The 25,249-nt window shown below is 41.7% G+C and overlaps 2 protein-coding genes across 2 annotated transcripts in view; both read left to right on the top strand.

Annotated features, from left to right (window-relative positions):
- RFX4 (regulatory factor X4) overlaps positions 1-17,036 on the top strand; it is a gene marked incomplete at both ends in the record, with an annotated part of 96,015 nt that extends 78,979 nt beyond the window's left edge. Inside the window, 3 exons of the mRNA XM_082014331.1 lie at positions 2,415-2,577; positions 6,837-6,975; positions 16,764-17,036. Of these exons, the coding sequence (XP_081870457.1) occupies positions 2,415-2,577; positions 6,837-6,975; positions 16,764-17,036 (575 nt within the window). The remainder of the gene's footprint in view (positions 1-2,414; positions 2,578-6,836; positions 6,976-16,763) is intronic.
- A 5,835-nt stretch (positions 17,037-22,871) lies between these two features.
- The window catches only part of RIC8B (RIC8 guanine nucleotide exchange factor B), a gene marked incomplete at both ends in the record, with an annotated part of 36,050 nt that continues 33,672 nt past the window's right edge, over positions 22,872-25,249 (top strand). The window contains one exon of the mRNA XM_082003088.1: positions 22,872-22,958. Within this exon, the coding sequence (XP_081859214.1) occupies positions 22,872-22,958 (87 nt within the window). The remainder of the gene's footprint in view (positions 22,959-25,249) is intronic.

The following is a 25,249-nucleotide window of genomic DNA, read 5'->3' as shown; positions in this document are numbered from 1 at the left end:
CAGCTGTGTGAAGTACTATCCTGTGGTACTGGGGACAATTCTTGGTTAGGAAAACTAAACAAAGATGTTCACAACTCTTCCAGTGCAAGACCTATTCTCTGTATTTGTTTCTGTGTTGTCTGGACAGGCACAAAGCATGTTACACCCTAAACATTTATTTTAAAATTAAACTGAGGTAGCTGGCAGTTAGACTTGAATGCCAGGAGTGGTCAAGTCTTCTCATCCAAGGAGTCTGACTTCCCACAGGAAGCACATGAAACAACTTGCTGTCCTGGACTGACTAATTTGCCTCAGACTGAGATAAGATTCCTACTATTTTTCAAAAAAAGGAAAAAGAGGCTGTCACAATGGCTGGGCCCAGTCAAATTAACCATATTTGGTAAATGCAAAGGATCTTTCGGCCCCTTTATTACCACTTCTTGTTGGAGCTAGGAAGGCCATGAGATTTTTGGCTCAATGGCCAAATTTTTTCGTGGAAAAAATAAGATCAGGTCAAAGTAAAACTTTTGTTTTATGGTATATTTAAAAAGTGAAACAGTGAAAAAAAACCCATAATGTTACCTAAAAATAAGTATTTGGGGGTTTTTCACCATCTTTGCTGGCCATCTTTTCTTTCTTTTCTCTTTGTTTTTGCCTTTTGAATTTAGGCCTGTTTTGAAACAAAGTTTCAAATTTTCATTTGGAAAATAACACTAGTAAAATATGTTGACCTTTTGAAATTGAAACATTTCACCAAAATATTCTGCAGACAAGTTGTTGATATTTTCAAAACAGCTTTTCTCTTGTTTTCAAGTGAAGCAATTTGGTGGCCGCATAAGTAGCTTTGGCCCCTTCCACATAAACCGTATTTTCTAGTGAAGGTAGGTTCCTTAAACACTTTTCCTCAACTCAAGGAACTGTGACTGCTCATAGCCACAGCAGCACTGATGTGCCAGCTCAGACGTGTATGCCTCCTCTTTGTCCTCAGGGACCTCAGTGGTCCTCTTCAATGGGAGGACATGAAAGACCGACAATTCAAGAGTCGGTGACAAAATGCAGCATGTGAAAACAGGCCTAGCATAAATATCCTTGGTTGTAACACATCCAAGGATGTCTCTATTATAAAAGCACCAAATCACACCCTGCTGGAGTATTTCAAGGTGGACTTGCCTTATGAAGCTCAGAATGCCTTCGTTCACACCCAGAATTAAGCATTTCTCGTTTCAAAAAAAACCTATTTGTCTGATTTTGCCGAATAAAATCACATATACCTGAAGAAAATTATGCACATCTGAGATAGGCTTTTCATTCCCCAAAGCCATGGAGTGGACACAGACCTGGTAATACAATCATTTCCCCCTCTGAATTAGGCCCTTTCATACTACAGGAAGTCCTAGAATCCACAGTGGAAAAAAAGAGTCACCTCCTGCAATTCCTTTTAGCTACTGAAAAAGAGTTGAGTGCCCAGAGCCCCCCAGACTAGTGTTCGCATTGGGTTAAATTCAGTGTTCTGGTCCTCATTTGCAGGGTAATCTCAGCCAGTATGGTCATGACCTCCAGCAAGAGCTATGTTATACCGGAACAATGGATCTGTCAGCCTCCTGAGTGAAAGGGGTGTGTGCAAAGGACAAAGGTTTCTCAGCAGCTGGCTCATGAATCTGGAGTTCCTGCCTGGAAGGGATCAGGATGATTAAAAACTCAGCACCTTCCAAGCAAACTGGAAAACCCACTTCTTTGCTTTGCTCTTCCCACAAATGCTCTACATGAAAAAATAAATTAAGTCCAGTCCCTACCACCTCGAAAAAAGAAAAAAAAAGTTATATTTGCAGGAAGAAAATGGATAGGCTATTTCTGTCTGTATATTTGTTATAATTTGAAGATCTACCACCCTGTTGCCACTACAAAGGCTGGTACCTAGTTGGATGGAACAGATACAAACTGCAAAAGGATTCAATAAATTTGTTTGCCTAACACCCATCTTTTTCTAAGCCTTCATTGTTCTGATCGTACTTCTTGTCTCACTCCGGGCCTGATCAGCCTCAGAGCTAAATAGACCAGCAGCCCACTCCCACTCCAAACCACTCCAGGGTTTGGTGCCTCATGCCTGAGAAATATTAGCACTGGTGCTCCTCATTTTCTAAGTCCTATCCTAGTTTTTCTAAAAAATGATAGCCTCAAATTACAATACCACACTGAAAGTTCACAGTCTGAGCTGTTCCAGATATGACTCTTGCCTCTGGATCTTTGCACACTCCAGCTGATCCATTTGTATTTTTATTTATGCCTCAGGCATTACTGGTTTATTCACTTTGGTTGATGCTGTTTTCATTATCAGTGCCTGTTAGGTTGCTTTTCTGTAACCACCTCAAAGCATACCACCTCTATGAATGACAGCCCATGTTATCTGTATTCCTTTAATGCTTGTTCGTCTGCAGGAGCTATGCAATCCTATACATGGTCACTCACCTACACTGTGACAACAGCTGCTGGGTCACCTGCTGAAAATTCCCAACAGCTGCCCTGCATGAGAAGTCCACATGTACCATCATCATCTGTCACACACCGGATACCTGTTTATCCCCACAGAGAAGAACACGGGTAAGTCACTTCCCGGTGTCTTGGGGTTTTTTGGTGGTTTTTGTATTAACTTAGGGGTTTTTTTTTTAAATGCAGTGAAATCTGTTTCTTGAGGTAGTAAGTCTGTATTGCAAAGATGCTGGTATCATTATTCTTTGGCTGTTATTGTTGTATGATTACGTTATGTCTCAGGTTTATAATCTCATTTAATTCTATTTAAAAACACAGTAGTCTTGGAGACTATTTTATAAAAGAGAAGGCTTCAGTAGATTTCTTCTCTGATTCCTGTTTTCCTGTGCCATGTTCTATCCCAAAGGCTAGATGTGCCCAAAGAACAACCATACTATACCATGTCTCAGGAGAGGTGATCCTTCTCCTCTGCTCACTGCTGAGACCACATCTGGAGCACTGGATCCAATTCTGTGCTTCCCAGTACAAGACAGACACAGGCATACTGGAGTAAGTCCAGAAAAGGGACACTTACGTGATTGCAGAACTGGAGTGTCTGTCATACAAAGAGAAGCTGAGAGAGCTGGGATTGTTTAGCATCCAGGCAGAGAAGGCTCAGGGAGGGCCTTGTCAATGTGTATAACACCTGCTGGAGGATGTAAAGAAGATGGAGGCAGTGACAGGATAAGAGGCAATGGGCACAAATACAAGAAATTCTGTTTAAACATAAACAAACAAAAAACTTGTTTTACTGTAAGTGTGATCAAACACTGGAACAAGTTGCCCATAAGGGCTATGAAGTCTCCATCCTTGCTGATATACACACCCCATCTGGACATGATCCTGGGCAGCCTGCTCCAGCAGACCCTGCTTTGAGCAGGGAGCTTAGACTAGTCAACCTACACAGGTCCCTTCCAATCTCAATGATTCAACGATTCTATTCAGGTCTACTGTTACATCTGCATATAAAACATGTCCAGAGTCTGGAGAAATAGCCACATTTTCACCATAATATTCTAATTCCATCTCCATCACCAAAATTTTCTCAAGGCTCTCAATTAAACTAATTACAGTAGAAATTTATGTAACATTATTTGATCTTGTAAAACTTCAGAAACTCACACTAAGTTTCTCAGTGCTCTTTTCTGGAAAACAGAGTGAGCAACTGCTGCAGCTGCAAAGACTGAGCTTTGCTCCCATGCAGAAGACTCAGCAGAGAGCATAAGCAATATGGAGGCCATGACCCATTCCCTTGCTGCATTTCCCACCAAATGCAGACTCTTAGCCACTCAGCATACCTGAAAGTTTCCTAACAGCAGTTCTTCTGAGGTTCCTACCAATCTTGCACACTAAAGGTGATCCTCTGTGAAATATAAAGGTTCCAGACCACCTTGAGATAAAAGGAGAAAACCTAAAAGAGTACTTCATACCACAATATTCCACAATGTAAAGGCATTTAAGAACTGAAGCCTTAGAACAACATAAAGCCCTACTAGTTCCCAAGAAAGAATTGGTTATAGACCATTATAGACTGAAATACAGACTGTTGAATTGATTTGTACAAATACTTTATTCGTCCTTCTGGCCAGTTATAGAAAATAAAATATAAGTTCAATGATAAAAAATGCTCCCTGTAAAATAAAAATTGATTAAGCCCAAATGCATGTTACCTAAAATGAAGAATGGGCTACATGATCTGTTCCCCATTATTAAAACAAGCCGTATAGCAAGTGATACTTGTGTAGGTTTGTGAAACTGGAGAATAGCACAATGTCCATAATCTACTCTAGCTCACTGCAGTAAATCTTCTTCTAAATCTACAGTGGAACTCTCCACACATGTGGGGTCTCAAGACTGTAGATACAAGATCTGTGGTATTAATAGAAGAAAATATCCTTATATATAATTGGAATTTCCCTTGTTCTAACTTGTGTTTATTGCCTCTCACTTTGTCACTGTACACCTCTGAGAAGAGTTCGGCTTTAGCTGGTCTATACCCACCTGTTAGATGGTTGTAGATCATCCCTTTGCCTCTCTTCTTAAAGCTGGACAAACCCAGTTCTCTTCCTGTAAGTCATGTGCTTTGATCCCCTATCTGTCTTAATGGCCCTCCACTAGACTCACTCCAGTATGTCAATGTGCTTTTTGTAGTGGAGAGCCAAAAACAGGACACAGTGCTCCAGATGTGATCTCCCAACTGCCAAATGGAGAAGAATAATCAGTTCTGTAGGCCTGCTGTCCACACTCCTGCTAATACAGCCCAGTATGCGGCTGTTCTTCATTGCAAGGTCATGCTGGTGACTCATGTACAACTTTTTATCCACCAGAACTTGCAGGCAATTTTCAGCAAAGCTGTTTCCTCTCTATATGGCCCCAGCCTGTACCACTGCAGGAGTTATGATGTCTCAGATGCAGGACTTTGCATTATTCTCTGTACTATCAACCGACCATTCTTTCTGAATCATAACTGCTAGGCTCCAGAGTAACTGCCAGTTCCCAGCTGGACTTCCCCAAAGACATTGTGTGTATTGTCCCCACTACCCAATGACTGTAGTCACTGTAAGACATGGTACTGGGCAGAAAACGTTTTTGTTGGATTTTTCAGGTACACTTTCTTCTTAGAGAGATGTATGGTTCCTCAGCCCAGCACTTTCAGATAGGCAGGAAAATACCAGCCTCGAAGGAGCATGGTCATCTCCTTCTCATGTCCTCAGTTCTTGCTCTCCTGAAGTTGAAGAGAGCCAGAGGAATCTTCCTGGACCAAAAGTACACAATAGAGTTTACAATAAGAAACTTTATAAATTACGATAAGAAACTTTATAACTCCAAGCTCAGGTAAATCAAAGCACTCTATTTTAGCCAAAAGTGATGACTGTTTGAATAAAGGGGACAAGATCAATAGTTTCCAGGCTAGGACATAGCATCCTTAATGACTAGAGAAAGCATGAAGTGCAAACACTGCCTTACAGGACTTGGCTTTGTTTGTGAGTCCAAGGGCCTCCTGGACTACAGGAGGGACTAGATAGGCAAGCATCTTCTCCAAGCAGAGAATGGTGCACCATGAAATGCCAGGTTTATGCAGATCTTGCTTACCAGACCATCATGTTGAAGGAATTAAAACACAAGATGTCTGCCTACCACAGTGTGAAACAACTCCATGAGATAGATAGCCACTCTTCTCTCCCCTACCCTCCACTGAAAGGCTATCAAAGTTGTATCATGTGAACACCAGCTTGTCTGAGGTAGATTATGGAAACCACTCATATTTACAGCTAAGCACAAGTGAATATAAGAATGAGAGCTCAATGTTGAAGAATGAAGACGGACATAGGACCTTATGTCCTGAAAATGTTTTTGGAAGGGGTTCTCTGCTCTCATTTTTAAGCTTCTGGTTTGGCTGGTGTATGACATGACATGGTGCCTCTAGAATACCATAATAAAATCAGAAGAATAGTAGAAGTTTAAACTCTACCCAGTGTAAAAATGACATTGAACTTTCCAGAAAAAGTCTGTACAAATAACTGTCTTCCCTTTCTCACAATGAATTGGTTACCCCATTTGTTTATTTATCATAGTTTGTGTTTAATTTCAAGAGCATATATTTTAAGAGCCTTTAAACTTCTATGCTGAATTAGCATCAAATGTTCACATGCCTATGCAAAGATGGGGAAGTTGCAGAAAGTACCCAACCATCTTCTGCTAGTGAATGGCCCAAATAATGGCAGCCAACAAACGCTGACCCTGCATTTTCTTATAGCTAAGGAAACTGCTCCCTCCTTTACCCCTGGCTATCCCGAGACAAGTGGTTGGGATAAAAAAAGAAAGTAGGCAGGTTCTCCAACCTCAGATCCCACTCTATTCTTGAGTCAGCTGTGCTAAAGCTGTGTGTTGTATGCTTCAGATGCAAATTAATATATCTCTCTCCCTCCCAAACAAGGAACATCTGACCTCAGTGCAGGGAGATAGCTGAACTCCACAGTGTAGTGGAGTTCAAATCTTCCTCAGCCTGGATAGCAATTTACTAGGAAGATGGCAATAAAATAATAAAAGGGAAAGTCCCTTTCTCCTTAGAAAGTGCACAAATGAGTCTGCAATTTAAAACTAGTCAGAGAAGCATGCTCAGTCTCTCTATTTTTTGTTGTGCTGAACACAACATTTCACTAAATGGCATCTGCTCCCCAGCTGAGCTGAGAAATATCTTTTTTTAAAAGGTTATTTAAAATATCATTCTCCTATGCAAGAAGTACAACTGTATGTCTCAAAATTTACAGAATTATTAGTGACAATACAATTATTATGCATACTAAATAGTGCTTGTGAATGGATTTTAGATACACAGGAAGTTACAACTATGGTAGCTATAGCAACCAGCATCCCCATCCAATGCAGAGTCAGTATCCCTCCTTACCACATGATACTGCTATTTCTGGACCACTTCACTACTCAGCTTACCACAGAAGCTCTTCGCAGGTAAGTTGGATTTATTACTTGTCAATGCTTGCTATAACATTTTAAGTTGTGCTTGTAAATTTCTTATCAGCATATCAGCTGTCTGAATCAATAAGCTGCCATCAGTGTAGACATTGATGGTCCCTAATTTTTTTCTTTTCTAATATTACCTAGATATCTTTTCATTCTGGTGGAGATTCCTTTATCAGAAGTAGCTTTAAATTGTATTAAACTCTAAAATTCAGCAGCCTAGATCATAGCGTTTCTGTGTTAAGGAGTAGCCGAAACAAAAATTAATGTAATTAGGTGTATGTTTCTTATGTGTTCAGAACAGGAAGAGATTCCTAACACGAAATAAAAGTGTTCTCATACAGTTGAAAGAAGATGCAGAGACCATAGTGAATTCTTCTGGGGCCTCTGCTTTTGAGAATACATATGTTTAGGAATTTGTCAAAAATGTGAGTTCTGAATACAGTTTGAATAGCTTCAGGATGCCATTGCAGAGGTTCTGTTTAATCTGTATGCCATAGTCTCCTACTATAATACTGAGAAATTATGTCAGTAACTATTTGAAGACTATTTCAGTTCACAAAACTGAGCCAGTAGAAACCAGCACAGATTAAGTGGGAAGATGATATTTGGCAACAATTCAAAAGTAGTGCCACTGTAGGACGTCTTTAGTACCTCATACAACTGGTGCTTCCCTAGTGTAGGAAGCTGCTCTCTGGGCTCTGTGCTGGAAGATTTGCAAAAGGCAGGTCCAGGCAGGAAGTGATGGCATTGGGATACTCCACCCACATGGCACCTCTTATGCTTTATCTGCTGGAAATTTATACAAGTATATTTAGGGACCACCATGCTTAACTCCTGTCACTGGACTGGAACAGTTTCATACCAGATGCAAAGACATGAATTTGATAGTGCTTTGGACGAGAACACACGCAATCTGCATCTCATTCTGGTCTTTGGCATAAGTCTGCCACGTGATCTCAGTGTAGTAATTTCTCTTTTTTATGCTTCATTTTCCCTAGCTGTAAGATAAGAATAATGGTATTGACCTCCTTAAAGCTTTTTGAAATCTGCTGGGAAGATTGTCCTATACAACCCCAATACACTCATTCAGACCAGCTCAACAATGGCTCCCTAGCTTATGGAAAGAATAAGTCTACAACTTCTCACCTATTTATGTAGCATCTGGTCCATCAGACAGACTACATGAAGTATGAGAATTTGTTTGAGGGTTGTTGCAGCTGCTGTATCTTCAATAGGAACAGTGAGTGAATGTTTAAGTACGGTGTCCTGTAAAGGGTTTGTATACATTGTTTTTTCAGTACAGGCTTTACTCTATCATCTCAAGCTTTTTTCCAGAATGCATCGCTTTATGACTTAAGATTGGCTCACCAATTTTCTTTACTCTCTCTTATCCTTTAATGCAGAAAACCCACAGGAGTGCTGGTTCTCAAATGGTCTGTAAGGTCATGAATCTGTTTGTAAAACAGAGAATTAGGCTTTTACTGTTTAGAAATGCTATCACCTGCACACCTGCATAAGGAGCTTCTTTCTACCCTCTTTTTCACGCTGACATAGCATTAAGTTAAACAAGAAATAAAGCAAAGCAAGATAAATACATTTGTAGTTTACTCATGTCCTGGTTAAAGCGTTATATGGAAATAGTTATACGGAAATACATTAAAATCATGCAAATATTTTTCATACTGTAGTAGACTGTCTGTACAAGTGCAGATGTCAGATCATTCCTTTCTCTCTTGCTAGCCCTTGAACTGTCCTGGACACACATGAAGAACAGCTACGCTTTAATGATCACACTTCAGAGCAAAATGATTTCAACTTGTATTTAGCATGTTCTTTCTCATGCTGCTTGTAAACTGAGATGGAATCTCACAGCAGGACACAGCTAACAATCCTGTCAATATGCTGATTCTGTATTGAAAGGAGCTAGAAACTGAAACCATACTTTCAAAAATAACATAACAGTCTTGAATGATTTTAATATGGAATTTACTGACATTCTTTTTGAAGCTAAGTGAGCTTCTGTAAAATGCCTGTCCTGATGATAAGTCCTTTCTTAGCTCCTTTTAACTAACAGAAGTTCATAATGTACTGTTGCCTGTAAAGCCTAATAAGATGTTAGGGAACTACTGTTTTTCTAGCAGACTTTCGAAGGGGAACATGGTGCAAGGAATTGCAGTAGGACTCATGACGTTGCAAAATCAAAATACAGAAAGCCAAATTTGCAATGAATATATAAACAGCTGCCACTATACTGAAACTGGAGGAGATGCAATGTGTATGTATGGCTGTGGTAATACAATCAGTAAAGAAGAGGAGGCATTGACCATAACTCTTCAAAAGAACTCTTTGTTATAATCTACATGCAGTCCAAATACAGAACTGTGATTCAGCTTTAGCTAATATTCTATCACGCTCTTCAGGATTGTGTCCAGGGATTAACTCCTAAGAAAAAAAATTGTGTATGGGTAAATTCTCATCTACAAGCAAGGAATAAGAGAGAGCCCTTGTCCCAGGCAGGGGTCTGAGCTGAAACAGGTGACATGTAATAGATGTGAGGTTTAGGCTACATCTGTAAATTACCTTTTTGGTCTCAAAGAACACCATGTCCAACCTCTTCATGTGGAAAAGAGCAACATTCTCCAGGTTTTATCAGGTCTGATTATTTGAGGCTATTTTCCATCCAAGAGAAATGCACCTAAAGCAAAACAGTTATGCTTGATTTTTTGTTCATTCATTTGGTAGAAATTTAAGATGGATCATTTCACAGATAAAATTTACAGACCATCAACAAAAAAGTGTAATTGGAGCAAAGGGGATAGAGGGCATAACGTCTATTTGGTGGAAGTGGGGAACTGAACAGCTGAAAAAGGGGAAGGGAATGAGTGACTCTTTAAATTGTATTTGTCAACAAGTAACATGTTGATCCCAACCTGACAATGCAATGATCGTTTTAGGATATCTGCTATGGTTTTGTCATTGGAATCCTTACAGTGGGGCTGTGCTATCACACAGCTGTAGATCTTGTACTATGTACAGCTCTTGAAAAGTGCAGGTGAAGGTCCCAAGCCAAGCCTATCTCACCTGACCAGTCGCAAGTCCATGTCAGTGAGGGGCTTCTGGATAATTTGAATCCCCCAGTGTCAGAGGAAATGAGACAGCAATAGTTGCTAAGGCTGATACCGCTGAAGCACCTTGTGTCACAGCTGCTTGCTCACTCACACCCCATCCCATAACAGACTGGTGAGAGCCCTTGAGGTTATTGTTATCTCCCACCTCTGAGACAGTCTTGGAGCTTACCTTGGCTCACAGAGGAATGTGGTGTCTTGTGACTTCGGGCTAAACAGAAATTTTTATAAATAGCTTATAGTTTCAGAGAGATCAGTGACTCCCAGTGGACAAAAAGGCAAAAAAAAAAAAAAAAAGGAGGAGACAATTGCTTGTAAAAAACTTTATAGGGAAGTAAATGTTATGCTGAAGTAATGTCTGCAGCTACTAACCCAGCATAAGCCTAAAACTGGGCTCCTTCTGGCAGTATAGACTGACTAATTCCCACTGATAGCTAAGAGTCTTTTTGTTGCCAGGCACAGTCTGTTCAAACCTTGGTCTTAATCCGAATTTTTTTTCTTTCATCAGCATCTGTGGATAGTTCTCAGAACAGTTGCTTCCTTGTAACTCCAGGCCTGATTGCTCATTTCTTGTCTTAGTTTACTGGCCAGGAGGCTGGCACACAAATAGAGAAAAATTATCTACAGATTGATTTGTTACTACCTAATTCTCTAAGCCATAGTGCAGAAGTGCATACAATCCTATGATGCTACTCCATCATAATTCAGAAGGGGACTGTGTAATGTGTGTACATAAACACATCTATACTGACTTTATGTTTTGACATATGTTTCTGCCTCTGAAGTTTAAGTACCTGATGCCAGGGTAGAAAATAGACAACAACTCTGTCTAAAAGCCTCTGAGCGTTCCTGTCAATCTATGTCAAGTTTAGCAGAGAGGTATCCCCTTCAAAGGTAACCCCTTCACAATGTCACCACCTACTCCACCTCCACAATGTACACTTGACTGGTTTTGATCACAGCTTTTGTCTGCAAGTTTCACCCTGGTTGGACAGGTCTTGATCCTCTTTCAGGCTATCCATAAATATTTCAATTCTCCTTCTTCCTTAAACACAAAGTAATTCTTCCTTTGCACTTCCAAGATGGAGTAACTACCTTCAAATAGCATATCACAGGTGGAGGTATTTAACAGAGAGCCACAGAAGTGGCATAGCAGTATTTCCCTTTTTGTTCTTTGAGATGCAGTTCCCACCTTAAAGACATTTTTTTTTCTGCTTTTAAGCTATCTCCTGTTGCACTCAAGAGCATAGCCAGGCTCAGCTGTTCTTGAGCTGGGGCTCTGTCCTCAAAAGGCACTTATCAACTTCTGGGACTGGGAGGAGGACATTTGTATGAGCAAGTGTTTGCGCTGCTGTTTTGTTGTCATTGGATTTGGTTTATGAAGAGCCTAATTGACTTACCTGGTCTGGACAGAACAAACCAGCCTGGAAAACACTGCAGTAGTACAATCTGCTGTTAAGCGGTAGGTTGAGTCTGCACCTCTCAGAGGCACAGAGCACAGTATTGGGGCCATATTTAAGCAGTGTTTGTTCTCTGACTCTCCTAAACTGCTCTGAGGACTGTGGTGGTCTCACATAACTTCCCAGAAATGTCCTATGAGTTGCAGCACCACTTAGTTTCTCTGTGCAATGTTGCATGCCACAATTGTACCCAACCAAGTCTTCACTTCCCTTCATATGATTCTACAGCAGGATTTACTTAGAGGCTGTACTGGAAGAAAGTAGTAACTCATTTTTTTTACAGTGAGGGAGCCAAAAAAATCCTCTTCCAGACAGAGCTTATGCTTTAGTGTCCATTCACATTGTTCTGGCCCATCTATGTCACAAAAAAAGGGGAAAGTTCTAGTCCCCCAGCACATACACAATGTAAGCTCATTACTATAGCAATGCAGTAAGAATAATATACTCTTCCCAATAACCACTCTGTCATCAAACAACTAGTAATGACAGAAAGAAAAAATACTGTCCAAATCCCACCCATGCAACAAGAATCATTGTTCCTTAACTGTATGGCTTCATAATGGACTTGAGATTGTTAGAATGTAATTGAAGTAATTACGTATTGAATGCAACGGGAAACAGATGTCTTTGTTTCTTTTTAAATAATTACAAATGGCATTTTCATAAGGCTCCAAATGCTGCTCCCAAAAGTACCAAAAGCACTTAGGCTGACTAGAAAACTTCACTCAACCTATTTAACAGTCTAATATTCAATAAGCTTCAATTTGTGGAGAAAAGGATCAAATTAAGCGTTATAAAGATGCAATAAATCAACAGTTTTGATTATGTGATTTTTTGAGATTTTAAGCATATATTTATGAAGGTAATTTATAGCCAGTTCTGCACAATTGCTACAATTTCTGGTATCAGTTATCTGTAAAAGTAGTGGCTAACGTACAACATTAACTTACAGCATTCTGCAAAAGTGTGGGCTAATGCTATGTAAAGTCAGAGCCACATGCACAAGGAAAATATTTTGCTGTTTGGACAGAGACACCTTTCGCCTCCATGCATAATCAGTCAGTGAGTTGAGGATAAGAATAAAGAGATTATTCTCCATCCTCACACTGCAGGAACTCAGTCTTCACTTCATGGGAGGACATATTTAATGTTGTATTTTCTTAAATAATACTAAAAGAAACAGAATTAATTTTATATTTTGGGGCAAGGCCTTAACAATAATCTGCTCAAAGACTCCCAGTCTTAAAGGGCTTCTTGTCTAGGTCTAACAGCAGCAGTAGCAGCAAGTATGAGTTAACTCATAAAATGGTAATTTCCTGTCAAGAGCCCTTCAACAAATGTCGCTTTTATATCTGGCAAAGATCACTAGGCCCCAGTGTTTTGAGTTCAGCATGCTTAAGCACTCTTCATTAAACCGGATGTAGAGTGTGAAAGGTGATTCAGGCAGCATGGGCAGGCATCCGCCCAGATGGCTATGCTTTGGACACTCCAACAAGGCTGAATAGATGCTTCATTGGGTGAGTTAATAGTCAGGCAGGGGCCAATGAGTACTTTAAAAATATTGTCTTTCAATAGTCTCTTCACTGTAGGGAAAAAGAAGTCACTGACTCATTTGCGATTAGGTGACCTACCATCACAAAACTTTCCATCTTGCATTCAGTCATAACAGAATTTATTGTAAAATACTAGATATTTAGAGTCCATGTTATTTTCAAGCAATTATTCTTTTTACATTCATGACACACGCATAAACACAGCTGCATCGGGTGCACTTGATGAAAAGGAAAAGCACTGTCCCCTCATGCACAGCCTAGCCCTGCCTTCTTAGTAAGCCTTAGCATGGCCTCTTGACTGCAGATAGGAGGAGGATTACTTTCCTTTTCAGTGCATCTGAAGTTCATTCTGGGATCCAAGGTTTCAATCCCCACACAGCAGGGGTTTTTTGTGTCCAAACTACCTAAAAGATATGTAGCTTCCTCACATAATGCCACCTACAACCAGGAGACCCAGCACAATATTCCCAGAGTTCATTTTGTTTCTCTTGCTTCTAGATGAAAGTTTCGCAGTCTACAAATTATCGGAGGCAAATTATCCTGGCTGAAGCCAGGGCTTTCTCTTGGCATTTGTAAGGGGTATGAAAGGAAGTAATTCCCCTGTTATAAGTCACAACCTCAGTTTCACAACGTCAAAGGAAAATTCCACTGAGTCAGGAAGGCAAACGAATCTGTTATGGCTAACAACACAGTAGATTAATTATCGCACTGGCAAGAAGATGAGAGATAATCATTGGTATGTTATGACAAAAGTCTAGAATAATCTCATGTAAGTATATTCTTTAATGCAAGAATCTACAGTTATTTCAGGTATAGATCAATGGGTAATAAAGTCAAAGACCATGTTAATTGGTATCAAGTAAAACACTACTGAAGACAAAGAAGAATGTTTCTAGCTTGGCCTACGTCTTGCAGCTCCACATGTGACATACAGAAAAGAATAAGTTTAAAATGTATTATTTGTGTGGTGTGTATTTTTCCCAGTGATCCCTCCTGGTCCTGACCCCTACCATCTCAAAGCATTTTGTACACAGTCATTTGTGGGACATTTGAGATCAGCCAGGAAAAACAACTTATGGAAAAGGGACTTTTATTTAACTTGAGCCAACCTAACTAATGGATTACATCATGTAGCAGGAGGAAGAAAAGATCCATCTTCTGAGGACTGTTAATCTTCTGTCTTAAATTTTTATCTCGAGGTTTGATAAACTCTTCCTGTGGCTGTAGACTGAGCACAGATGACTTACTTTTATTAGATGCCTTCCTGATAACTAAAGTTAGGTATTCAACTCTGAAGCTGTTGTGAATCACAAGACAACTTGTTTCCTCTGTTCATTATGGCATCTCCATTCATTATGGCAAGAGCTTTGTTCATCATGAAGATGTTCAGGCAAAGGCAGTCAGCAGGCAGTAGTGTGAAAATGACTTTTGTGTATTGACAGTACAGACCAGGAAAGCAGTATCCTAAATCTATCAGCTGGTCTCCCAATCATACAGAAATTGATCAACTTTTTCTGGAACCTCTTATGTTTACTTAGAATACTTGCAGGTTGGTCATCTTTTGACAGTCTCTCGTTCTTCATTAATAAGTTAAAGGAGAGACCCATGATCCTAAATTCAAATCACCTCATTTAAAACTTCAAAGCTTGAGTTTCATTGTTGCTTGGCACTGGCAGCTCTTCTCTTCAGCAAAAGCTTCTGGAAAGCCAAGAAATCTGAAAACTTGATTATTCTGCAAAGGAATATAAGGTTTCCTGTGGTCAGTGCCTAAGCTGTGCTGAGTTTTCGTACTGAAAAGCCTTTCTTTGGGATGAAGATGGAAATTTAGATGATCTTGTATAGATGGAAATGCAGATCATCTTGTATAGACTTGTTGCCAGTGTTGCCAATACAGCTTATTCTGGTAGCTGTATTAGCAGTACTGGTTGAAGTGTTAATGTTCCAGTATGGTGCTGCCACTTACCAGCCTGTTTCAGCAGCCGATTGCACAGGTAAATCCAGCCTCTGCGGTGATGAGAAGTATATGTTAAATAATGCATCATACAGCTTTGATGTCTCCCCTCTCATCTGCTAACTGGCCTGTCTCCCCAGGACACAGCGGGATATGCTAAATCACTAACTAGAGTATGTTCGTCAAAAATAGTCTTCTCTTTCTCCTCTCTAATTAGGAGTGGCCAGTGTGTGGCTTTTGAGCTGCCTGAGGCTGGTGAACTCTTCAAATATGTTTGCCAAGGCAGGGCTGCCTTCCTGGCTGCGGTCTGGAGGGAGTCAGCAGAACCTCCTCATGGAGGCATTGCTGTAATTGCCTTGGGGACCCACTTATGCAACTGATTAACCCCAGCCCCATCCGGCAGCGGAATAATGTAATGAGACCTTTTGGGAATCACTGCCATCTCCCTCTTAGGAATAGCTACAGCAGCTCTTCCCTCCATGACCCTCCAAAATATGGGGAAGGGTTTTACAGGCCTCAGCCATATAAAATCTTGGCATGCAGCTTGCAAGGTTTGTAAGCATCAGAAGAAGTGATAGTCCTACTTTGGTGACAGTTTTCTAGTTCAGGAAATACTACAGTGTCAAGCAACCCAAGATCATGAAATCGAAAATTATACGCTTTTTGTAGAAAAGGTACAGCGCTGCGTGTATGGATGCATTTGCATGTAAAATGTAGAAGCTCTGAAGATAGGTGGCTGGTCAAGGGGAACAGGGATCCTAACCATCTCTGCAATGCAGATGGGTAATAGGAGGGCAAAACAGGAAGAGCCATTTCTGCGCAGACACAAATGGTCTGCTCCTCTTAGACAGTCAATAAGATAAAAACATGTTAAGCAAGCACTCATAAGCACAGTTTACTTTCTGTTGTTGGGCAGCCTGTGGCGACAGAGGGCAAAAGCTGTTCTCTGTTTTCCTGCCTATCCTATCCTCAGCACATCTTCTCCTTAGTGGGGGGCATTTGTCAAACTGCTTTGATTTCTAGTTTCCAACTGTCACTGCGAACAGCTGGGGAATAGAGAGATCTATTCTCAAAAATACTCAAACTTTTTATAATTTGAGTTAAAGACAGGAAGTTCTCCCTCAGCAAAACTCTGTCCTCTTCTTCTGTCTGCCTCTTTCCTAAGTTCTCCAATCAGCTGCTCATTCTGAGGCCAGACCATACTATTTTTCTGCAGAATCTGTCAGCATGGCTTGTGAGCATTTAAAAGGGAAGGCACCTTTCTAGTAATAAAGATCCTTTTGCTCTCCTCCCTCAAAAATCAGTTGAGTGACAGGAGCCAGGACATTTGATACTCTGTTTTTTACTAAATAGCAGGTTTCCAAGTAAAAGCTGAGAAAAAGATTAGATTAATTCAATTTATTTTTCTGCTTCCAGATATACCTGCTAGTACATAGCTCTCTGATAAATCAATTCAACATTTAATGCAGTGACTCCTTTGCAAGAATTTTCCTGACACTTTGGTTTGACTGCAGGCATTAGTTATCTGATATTCCGCCTTCAGTATGTTACCTAGTTGTTGGAGGGCTGCTAATCCATATGATTTTGGTTTTGTTAAACATGGAATTGTGATACCACCAGCCCTTATTTTAATATTAAGAATGTGGCAGATAATTCTTCAATTTGTTTTTCTTTCTTTTTATTGTAGTACCCTTTCAACAGTCCAACATCAAGAATGGAGCCCTGTTTGATGAGCAGTACTCCGAGGCTGCATCCCACACCAGTGACTCCTCGCTGGCCGGAGGTCCCGGCTGCAAACTCCTGCTATACGAACCCATCCATGCACTCCACAAGATACGGAAATTCTAGTGACATGTACACCCCCTTGACTACACGCAGAAATTCTGAGTATGAGCACATGCAACACTTTCCCGGCTTTGCCTACATCAATGGGGAAGCCACTACAGGTTGGGCTAAATGAAAATGACTGGTATCAGCTAAGCCCATATACTTAAGAGTTATAAAAACTTCATGTTATGTGGAACTTTTCATGGACGTTCTTCAAGGGAGGTGAAGATGGAAAAGATCCTGGGCAGATAAATGTAGTTCATAATGTGGGCAGATTTCAGACCAGTATGACTGAATGTTCCTGTAGCTGAAAAAGACTTTTGTGCTATTCTAGACCACTTTTTGGGCCAATCTGTGCCTTTTTTAATTCTGGCATGTGGGCCAACCCTGTGTGATGTCAGTTTGAGTGAGTCATTTTTGCCCCCCTCTCTTATTGACAGATGTTAATGAGTCTTACAAAAAAAAGTACTGGAACGGGACCTATTTATAATCTGAGCTAAAGACAGGAAATTCACCCTCAGCAAAACTCTGTCACGTGTTCTTCTTTTAAGCTCTTAATGCATTCCTTAAAAAACATTCTGCCAAGTCATCACTTGTTCATATCAATTCCTCTATCTGGCTCCTTAAAAGACATGTTGCTATAGGTTTCAGTTTACACCTAACTTTGTATATTGATGCACCTTTCTGTTGATCCGGTAAGTTTGATCTTTACAAAAGAGAAGAAAAGACATGTAGCATTGAATTATACACTGCCTTAAGTTGACTATTGTTCTTATTATATATGTATTTGTGTTAAGTTTGCACAATCTGGAAAAATCTAACTTCTCTGGTCACTAATGACAAGTTTAAGAAGGGACTTGGGGACTGGGAAGATTTTGGATTCAGAGCCACATATGTTAAATATGATGATACGAAGCAATTATGTAAAGAAATTGACAATGCGAACATGATTATTCGTTTGATTACCTATTGACAGGTATGAAACTGTTCTCTCAATTCCTTCACGTGGTGATAATTCTATATACTACTACAAAAGCAAAATTCAAAGCTGTGCCTTTGAACTTATTCTGTACTGTGTATGTGTGGAAAAATGTATTGTATTTTGGAGAGAATTTTTCTTAGACATTTTCTGTCAGATTTGTAGCTATTTGTGAGGTTTTGTTAGATTTTATTAACATAGCTTTTTCTTCTGTATTATAAAATGCACCAAGCAATTATGGTGGACCTATTACCCTATGGGTAAGAAATAAATAAATGGAAATATGACATCAGGCATTTTAGTAATTGTTTTGTAAATAAAATCTTTCATAGCACTCAGTGTGATGATAACCATGTTTATGCCTAAAGTGGACAAAAGTGTTATTTGTACAGTTGTGCAAGATATATGAGGGATTTTCACAGTCAAATAAAGTTCTTGAAATTAAATAGATACCATTTAAATGTACTTAAATACAGAAACTTCTACGAGCAGTAAACCTTCAGAAAAACCCTAAATGGGACCATGTATGTTTTTATTCAACAAAGAACTTGAGAACATATATAACTCACTGCAAATGAGTAGTCCTACACCTGTTCTGTAGTGGGTAAACTGCTGAGAGTTTGGGGTCTAAAGTAACTACGGAATGAGCTGGAAATCTGCAAGGATTGAGGGAGGAAGGATGTTCCAGGCCAGGTTTGGAACCCTGGTAGGGTTTTTCAGAAACATGGCAGAAGCCTATCTCCATCTTTACATATCTGATGAAAATCTTGTTTCCTGGGTTAGTGTCACAGAGATTCTGAAATTTTACCCCTGTCAGCTGGTATTACCACCCAATATACATTTACTCTTCACTTTCATTAAGGACAGGGCAGATCAGCCTTAGACTAACTCATCTATCTTATTCAAGTTACCTTCAGGCAAAATTATCTACACAGGAAGAAAGTCAGTCATGTGAGGAAGTTTGTTGAGTGGCCAGTCTATAGCAGCTGGAATTTTTATGTGTTTGAGACCAAAGTCCTACTTTGCATTTTGTTACTGAAGATGTTTAAAGCAAAGCATTGATTCTGGCCTATTAATTATTAACAAGCATAGAAATATCTGCCTCATCAAGACTGTGAGAAATTAGTATGAGAAAGGCAGTGTCACTAGAATAGAAAAATCCACTTTCTCTTTTCCAATGGATTCCAAATCTCTGCATTGCGTTGTGTCTGACAAGAGCCCACGGTTACCCCATTCACTCATTCACTATTGCTGGAAGACTGATCAATCTCCAGTTACCTGATGGACTGCTGACCATGGCCTGCCACACTCCCTCCAGGGACCAGAAGTATCGGTGAGACACTTGTGGGCAGAACTGACCAGTAACTCAAAGCTGAGTCTTCAGAAGGATCAGGAAGGAGGTGAACCCCAGCACTGCTCAAGGGAAGCCAGAAGCACTTCCTACATTTTTTACGATGACTTGTTAAACCAAATAAAGTCTAATCCCCATTGACTGAAAGAGAGGAAAAAGTGAGAATACATTACTATACAAATCTGCCATATCCTTCAACATGTCTGGACCGTGACTTGAAGAGCCCAGGGACACTGTTCAGGAAGGAGGATGGATATTGGACACAGAAATAATAAAGACTTTCTGAGTGGAGAACTGCAACACCGTGTGCGAAGCCCTGGAGACCGAATTTTGACCAACAGCAGCACCACAAAGCTGCTCATAAAAAAGAGCTACAGAACATCGTCAGTCAGATAGGGCTTTGAAAGTCTTTTGCAAAAGAACCTCCAGTCTTTTTTTTTTAAACTCATTTAGAAACTTATGTTGATGCCACAGGAGTCTTAACATGCACTTCCAAATACCTTTGAACTGCTTGCTGATGAGGGCTTTGAAATTTAAACTGGACATTCATGGGGAGCAATATATAGATTACCGAACACAGCTCTACAGAGGTCACCATCACCACCTGCGTCAGAAGCGCTGCAAGGGAAAGCAGGCCCCCTCCTCGACCACCACAGGTCAGAACCCACCGTATCAATATAAACCGCCACAGCTTTCGGGTCACAGGGATATATACCAGGCTGTGAAGTGCAGCAGCTCCTGAGAGGATGATAACCTCTGGGTAGAATGGCTGGTTAGGGGCAGGAATCTCTTAAATCATCCTAGTACAAATTGCCAAACCTCCTGAGTCAGAGCCTGCAGACTGTTAATTAAGCCTTTCCCTTGACCATGGTAACTGAAACTGCTGTTGCTTGCCTAACCATGTACTTATTTATGTGTATATAAAGTAAATATGTGACTACACAAATCTTTCTGAAGAAGCTTTTCTACCACATGCCAAAATATTCAATTTAATTTTCACTTTCTCTTTCTTTTTTCTTTTTTCTCTCTTCTTCTTTCTTCTTTTTCTTCTTTCTTCTTTTTCTCTTCCTCCTTTTTCTTTTTCTTTTTCTCTTTCTCTTTTTCCTTTTTCTTTTTCTCTTTCTCTTTCTCCTTTTTCTTTTTCTTTTTCTCTTCCTCCTTTTTCTTTTTTTTCTCTTTCTCTTTCTCTTTTTCTTCTTTTCCTTTTTCTTCCTTTTCCTTTTCCCTCCTTTTCCTTTTCCCTTTCTCTTTTTCTTTCTCTTTTTCTTTCTGTTTTTCTTTCTCTTTTTCTTTTTTTTGTTTTCTTTGTTTTTTCTCTTTCTTTTTCTTTTTTCTTCCTTTTCCTTTTCCTTCCCTTTTTTCTTTTTTTCTTTTCCTTTTTTCTCTTTCTCCTTTTCTTCTTTTTTTTTCCCTTGCTCACTTTCTGTCTGTCTTCTCGCAACAAATACACATTTTATTAAAAGTGTCATCTTTTTCATGGGCTAAAACATATAGCAAAAGATAGATATATGTAATATATGCAATACAGTATATTGTAGTATTATATGTATTATTATACATATTATATGCTATAATATATCTTATAGCATAACTAACATAACACAATATTTTTAAATTGATGTATACACACACACAAACATACATGTATGTATGCATATGAAAATCCATTACAGTTCTTCAAGATTTTTCATTACCAGGTAGAAAAAAGACTCAGCAGGGGAAGAGCAGTGAGAACTCCATTCACTAGCATGAATCCCGTTTTTGTCAGGCTACCTCTTGCTGCTAAGGTCACTACCCTTTGACAAAAATGGCCTCTGACCTCCCCAGTCCCACAATTCTGTTGTGACTGACCCTGAAACCCATGAAATTCAGGGGCAGACATTGCTTTGGAAGGTTTAGATAAAGCTGACTAACATGGGAAGGGCTCATGGTATGCACCCATCTGAAAAGGTCTGGCAGTTCTTTGGTAGAGGATGCAATTTATTCTGTCCTTCTCTTTCACTGAAATCCTAATCCTTCATATGCTACCTAAAGTGGAAACTAAAACACACTGATTATGGATAACAATGTGCCTTTAAAGGGCAGTAACAGTTTTCTAGTCTTCATTTTTAGGTTTTTTAATTTAAAAAAAAAGTGACTGGCAACGTACAAGTAAAATGAGTGTTTTGTGGTGCTGTGAAGTAAATCTAAGCAGGCTTATGCTTTATGATAGAATTGTAAATCAAACAAACAAAGGATTATTTTTACTGGGTTTCTCTCAAAAGCTGCATTAGCATGCACATGCACCTGACTCAGAAGACACGGCTATGCGCTTTGGGCTGGATTTTGTTACTCCTTGCAGTCCAGTGACCACGTTGTTCTGGTTTTGTATCTCAGTTCTGCCCGTTGTGACAAGAAACCCCTAACCAAAAAATTCACATCCTAGTTTGGGTCTGCATCTTAAACACACACAGGCATATGCCGACACATCTTAGCTCTTTGGAGCCATCATCCATCTGCAGGTGAGACCTCCCTGTCCCTGTGGCATCTTTCTCCACGGAGCCGATCGTTTGTGAGGTGACAGGTTTCTCTTCAAGACCGTGGAGTACCTCCTCAATTGCTGCTGAAGGACTAAATACTTCAAGGAAAGACTGATGGTAGCTCCCTCTTAAGTTTTATTCCCATGGGTTTTTGTTAACTTCGATATAGCAGTTTTCCGCTATCTGGACAATGCGTTTTGATTGTAGGGCACCCTGATTATGGAAATACTACATATCTTCTCAACGCAGTTTAAACCTGCGTTTTGCAGAGCACTTTAGAGACACAGCTCACCTCTGGTCTGTCACCGCAGGCCCTCGCCTGGCCGCGTCGGTGCATCCCAGCCTCCCCTCCCGCCATCTCCCCAACAAAACACAGCACCAGCGTGGCACTGGTGTCTCTGCACTGCCCTGGTTGCTCGCACTCACATCAACATCCCCCCAAAAATATGTCAACTCCTCCGCAAATGAATACGCAGGCAGTTTTGGGAAGGTGGCCCTGCTGTCCCTCAGAGAGAGGGGGTTTGTCTCCAAACGCAAATGGTGAATTTTTGCGTACCCCCACCACGCTGGTGGCTTGGACTTGAGAAAAAGGGTTTTGTTTTGCTGCCAGACGTTACGACAAAGCTTAAGGAGGAGGGTATATGTCGGGGTGACCTGCGTGCCCCTGAGCAACCCGAGAGCACTCTACCGGCTGGCTGTGACCGCTCGGGACTGGAACCCCGACTCCTCCTCCCGTTCCTCCGCCCTTCTCGCCCGGCGCGGACTACAGCACCCGTCGTGCTCCGCGGCATAAAAAGCCCGCAGATCGCGCCGCGCACCCCAGTGCCGCGTCGCTTGGTGTGCTGGGAAGCGTAGTCCAGCGGGACGGGGCGGGAGAGCAGCCAATAGGCGAGCTCGAGGGTGCACGCGGCTGCCCCACCACAGCCAATAGCGCACGAGCGGTGCCCTCCAGTGTGGGCGGTTTTCAAGGGGTGCGTTATGTTTCGTCACGGTACGTCACGTCACGTCAGGGGGGCGCGGGGTAGGAGGTCAGGGCGCGGCGGGGCGGCGGCCGCTGCCGGCGGAGCGGGGCAGGCGGCGGCGGCGGCGGCCGGCGGGCAGGCAGGCAGGCAGGCAGGCATGGAACTGGGCGCGGTGCTGGAGGCCGTGGAGGGGCGTGGTGGCGCCGAGGCGGTGGAGCGGGTCCTGGCGCGGTACAACGAGGAGGTAACGGGCCGTTGGGGAGGGCGGCCGTCCTCCCCCTCCCCCCGCGGCGCGAGCCGGCCCCTCCGCTCCCCGCCCCCCCCCCCGGCGGTGTCGCAGCCCCGCCCCGGGCAGCACCGCTGGCACCGGGCCGCGGAGGTCCCGCCCCGCTCCCCCCTCTGGCCGGCCGGGGCTCCTGCCGCTACCCGCTGGGCGGGCACCGCTTCTGCCGCCCATCCCTCGACTAGCGGCGCCGGGGCGGCCGCCCGCGGGGCACTGCGGCAGGGTCGGGGCGGAGAGCCGGGGCAGCGCCTCAGGAACGCGGGAGCACAAACCCAGCGGTGTCGCGGGTAGATTAGGCCTGCTCTTCCCTCCCCTGCCCGCCGCGCCTTCTGCCTTGCTTCTGCTTCACCTGCCTGATGCCTGGTGTAGTGGGCTGTTGGTGGTCAGACTGTAAAAAGAGCTATTCCCCAGCCTGAGTTTGCCCCACAAGTCTTTTAACCTGGAGATACCCCTGGGAATTGGCTGGCCAGGCTGACACCGGCGTCTCTTGGATAACAGCACTGTGTTCCTGCTCGCCTGCCCTTTCTGGGCAGCCCTGCGTCGCCAGGTCCGGCTGGTGCGAGGGAGCGAGGCCTTCGGAGCAGCCCTGCGGCGGGAGGGAGCGTGTGTAAATGGGCCTTCCCAACCTCCCTTGATTTTATTTTTGGCCAAGCAAAGAGAAAAGAGGAGACAGTTAAAAGCGGGGTTACAAGAGGTTGAGCTTTTCATGCTGACAGCTATTAAGGAGTATCTAGTGTCCACTGCCATTACGGTGTGATACATATATGCTAAGTCAAGAAGTGAAGGGATTTCCTGGTAACACTGGGAAGCAGGAACTGGAGTGAAGCCAGGTGTTAGTGGATTTTTTAAATTTTTTTTTTTTTCCTCCTCTGATGGACGTTTTGACACCTAGATTTTAGTAGAGCGGTATAGTCCATTTCTAAAGATCACATCTCAACCCACCAGGTGTTTGTCCTTTGTGTAGACACTTCTGTGACTGGTATGCAAGTCTTCAAAGCAGGCACAGGCGCACAGTTTGGCTTTGGTTGTAATTTAAGTGCAGTTGCGTTGAACTAACTGCTGAAATTTAGGAATCTGTTACAGGAGCAAGCATTCAGGTTTTTAGTTAATGATCCCTAGCTCTGTGAACAGAGGAGAAGCCAAATGAATATGGATTGGTGTATGGTTATTCTTCAGCCTCCAAGAGACGGCTTGAAGTTTGCTGTCTTACGTGAAATGCATTTTAAATCTAACAATGGCAGTAACCAATATATTCACTCAAACTCGAGCTTCTAGAAGAAGCTTGAGCAACAGGCTTGATGTAGGCTGCATTTCTGCACATGAAATTCAAATGTAGAGATTGAAGCAGTTGCAGGGCACTTTCTCTGAAGGATTGGTAGGTCTAGAATTCATTAGACACATCTGACCTCTAAGTTCCAGAGGAGGGATTCTGATTGCGGGTGCCTTTTATCTCCTGTCTTTACTTTTGAAAATGACCCTTTGTTAAACGTGTTCAGTCAAAAAGTGCACACAAACATAATTTCTTAATTTTGCTGTATGGGATTTTATGCCTTCTTGGCAGCTTTCCTGGATGAATTATTTAGGCTTAAGTTGAATTCTCGAGGACAGCGTGAGAGCTGGTGTGCTTTCTAGTCTGGCATTTCAAGACTTTGAATGAAGTCTTGGAGTTACGTGTGTAGCTAAATGCTTTGTTTGAAGTGGGAGGGGGATCTTTTAATACTGTCTCAATATGACATTTCTCCTATCTTGTTTCTTGTTAAGAAGTTTGCCTTAATCTTTCCTACATCTCTCTCTCTGTCCAGTGTTTTACGAACTTGGATATGTTGCCTGTGGGCCAGCAAAGACTGGGCAGAGTACTCTAGGTTCCAGATCTTTACCCATGCCTCTTCTGGGCTTTGAGTTTCCTTATTTTTTTTCCAAATAAATTAAATATGTTTTAATTGAAGAGAAAGGATGGACTAAGTGTAGTTCTAAGGCGTAGGTGGCTATAGAATAACTATAATGAGAGAAATTAATAGGTCTGTTCATGCTCCTCTATGCTGCCCTGTTGGCAATGATTATTCTAAATCTCTATTCCTCCAGTGTTTAGGCTACTTGCAGTTACTATATTTCTTTTGTAAATTTCCAAAAATGCTCCTGTGCAAATGGAAAGATTTCCTTCTCTTGGTTAATTGCTCAGCATTTAACGTTCACCTGCTTTTGGCTGGCATTTTGCTGAACTTGTGTTATTGGGAGCCCTGCAAGAGAAAGGG

The sequence above is a fragment of the Phaethon aethereus genome (assembly GCF_964289735.1).
Source record: "Phaethon aethereus genome assembly, chromosome: 1".
NCBI classification, from domain to species: Eukaryota; Metazoa; Chordata; class Aves; order Phaethontiformes; family Phaethontidae; genus Phaethon; species Phaethon aethereus.
Note: the sequence above shows the minus strand (reverse complement) of the source record. Positions and strands in the feature narration are given on the sequence as shown.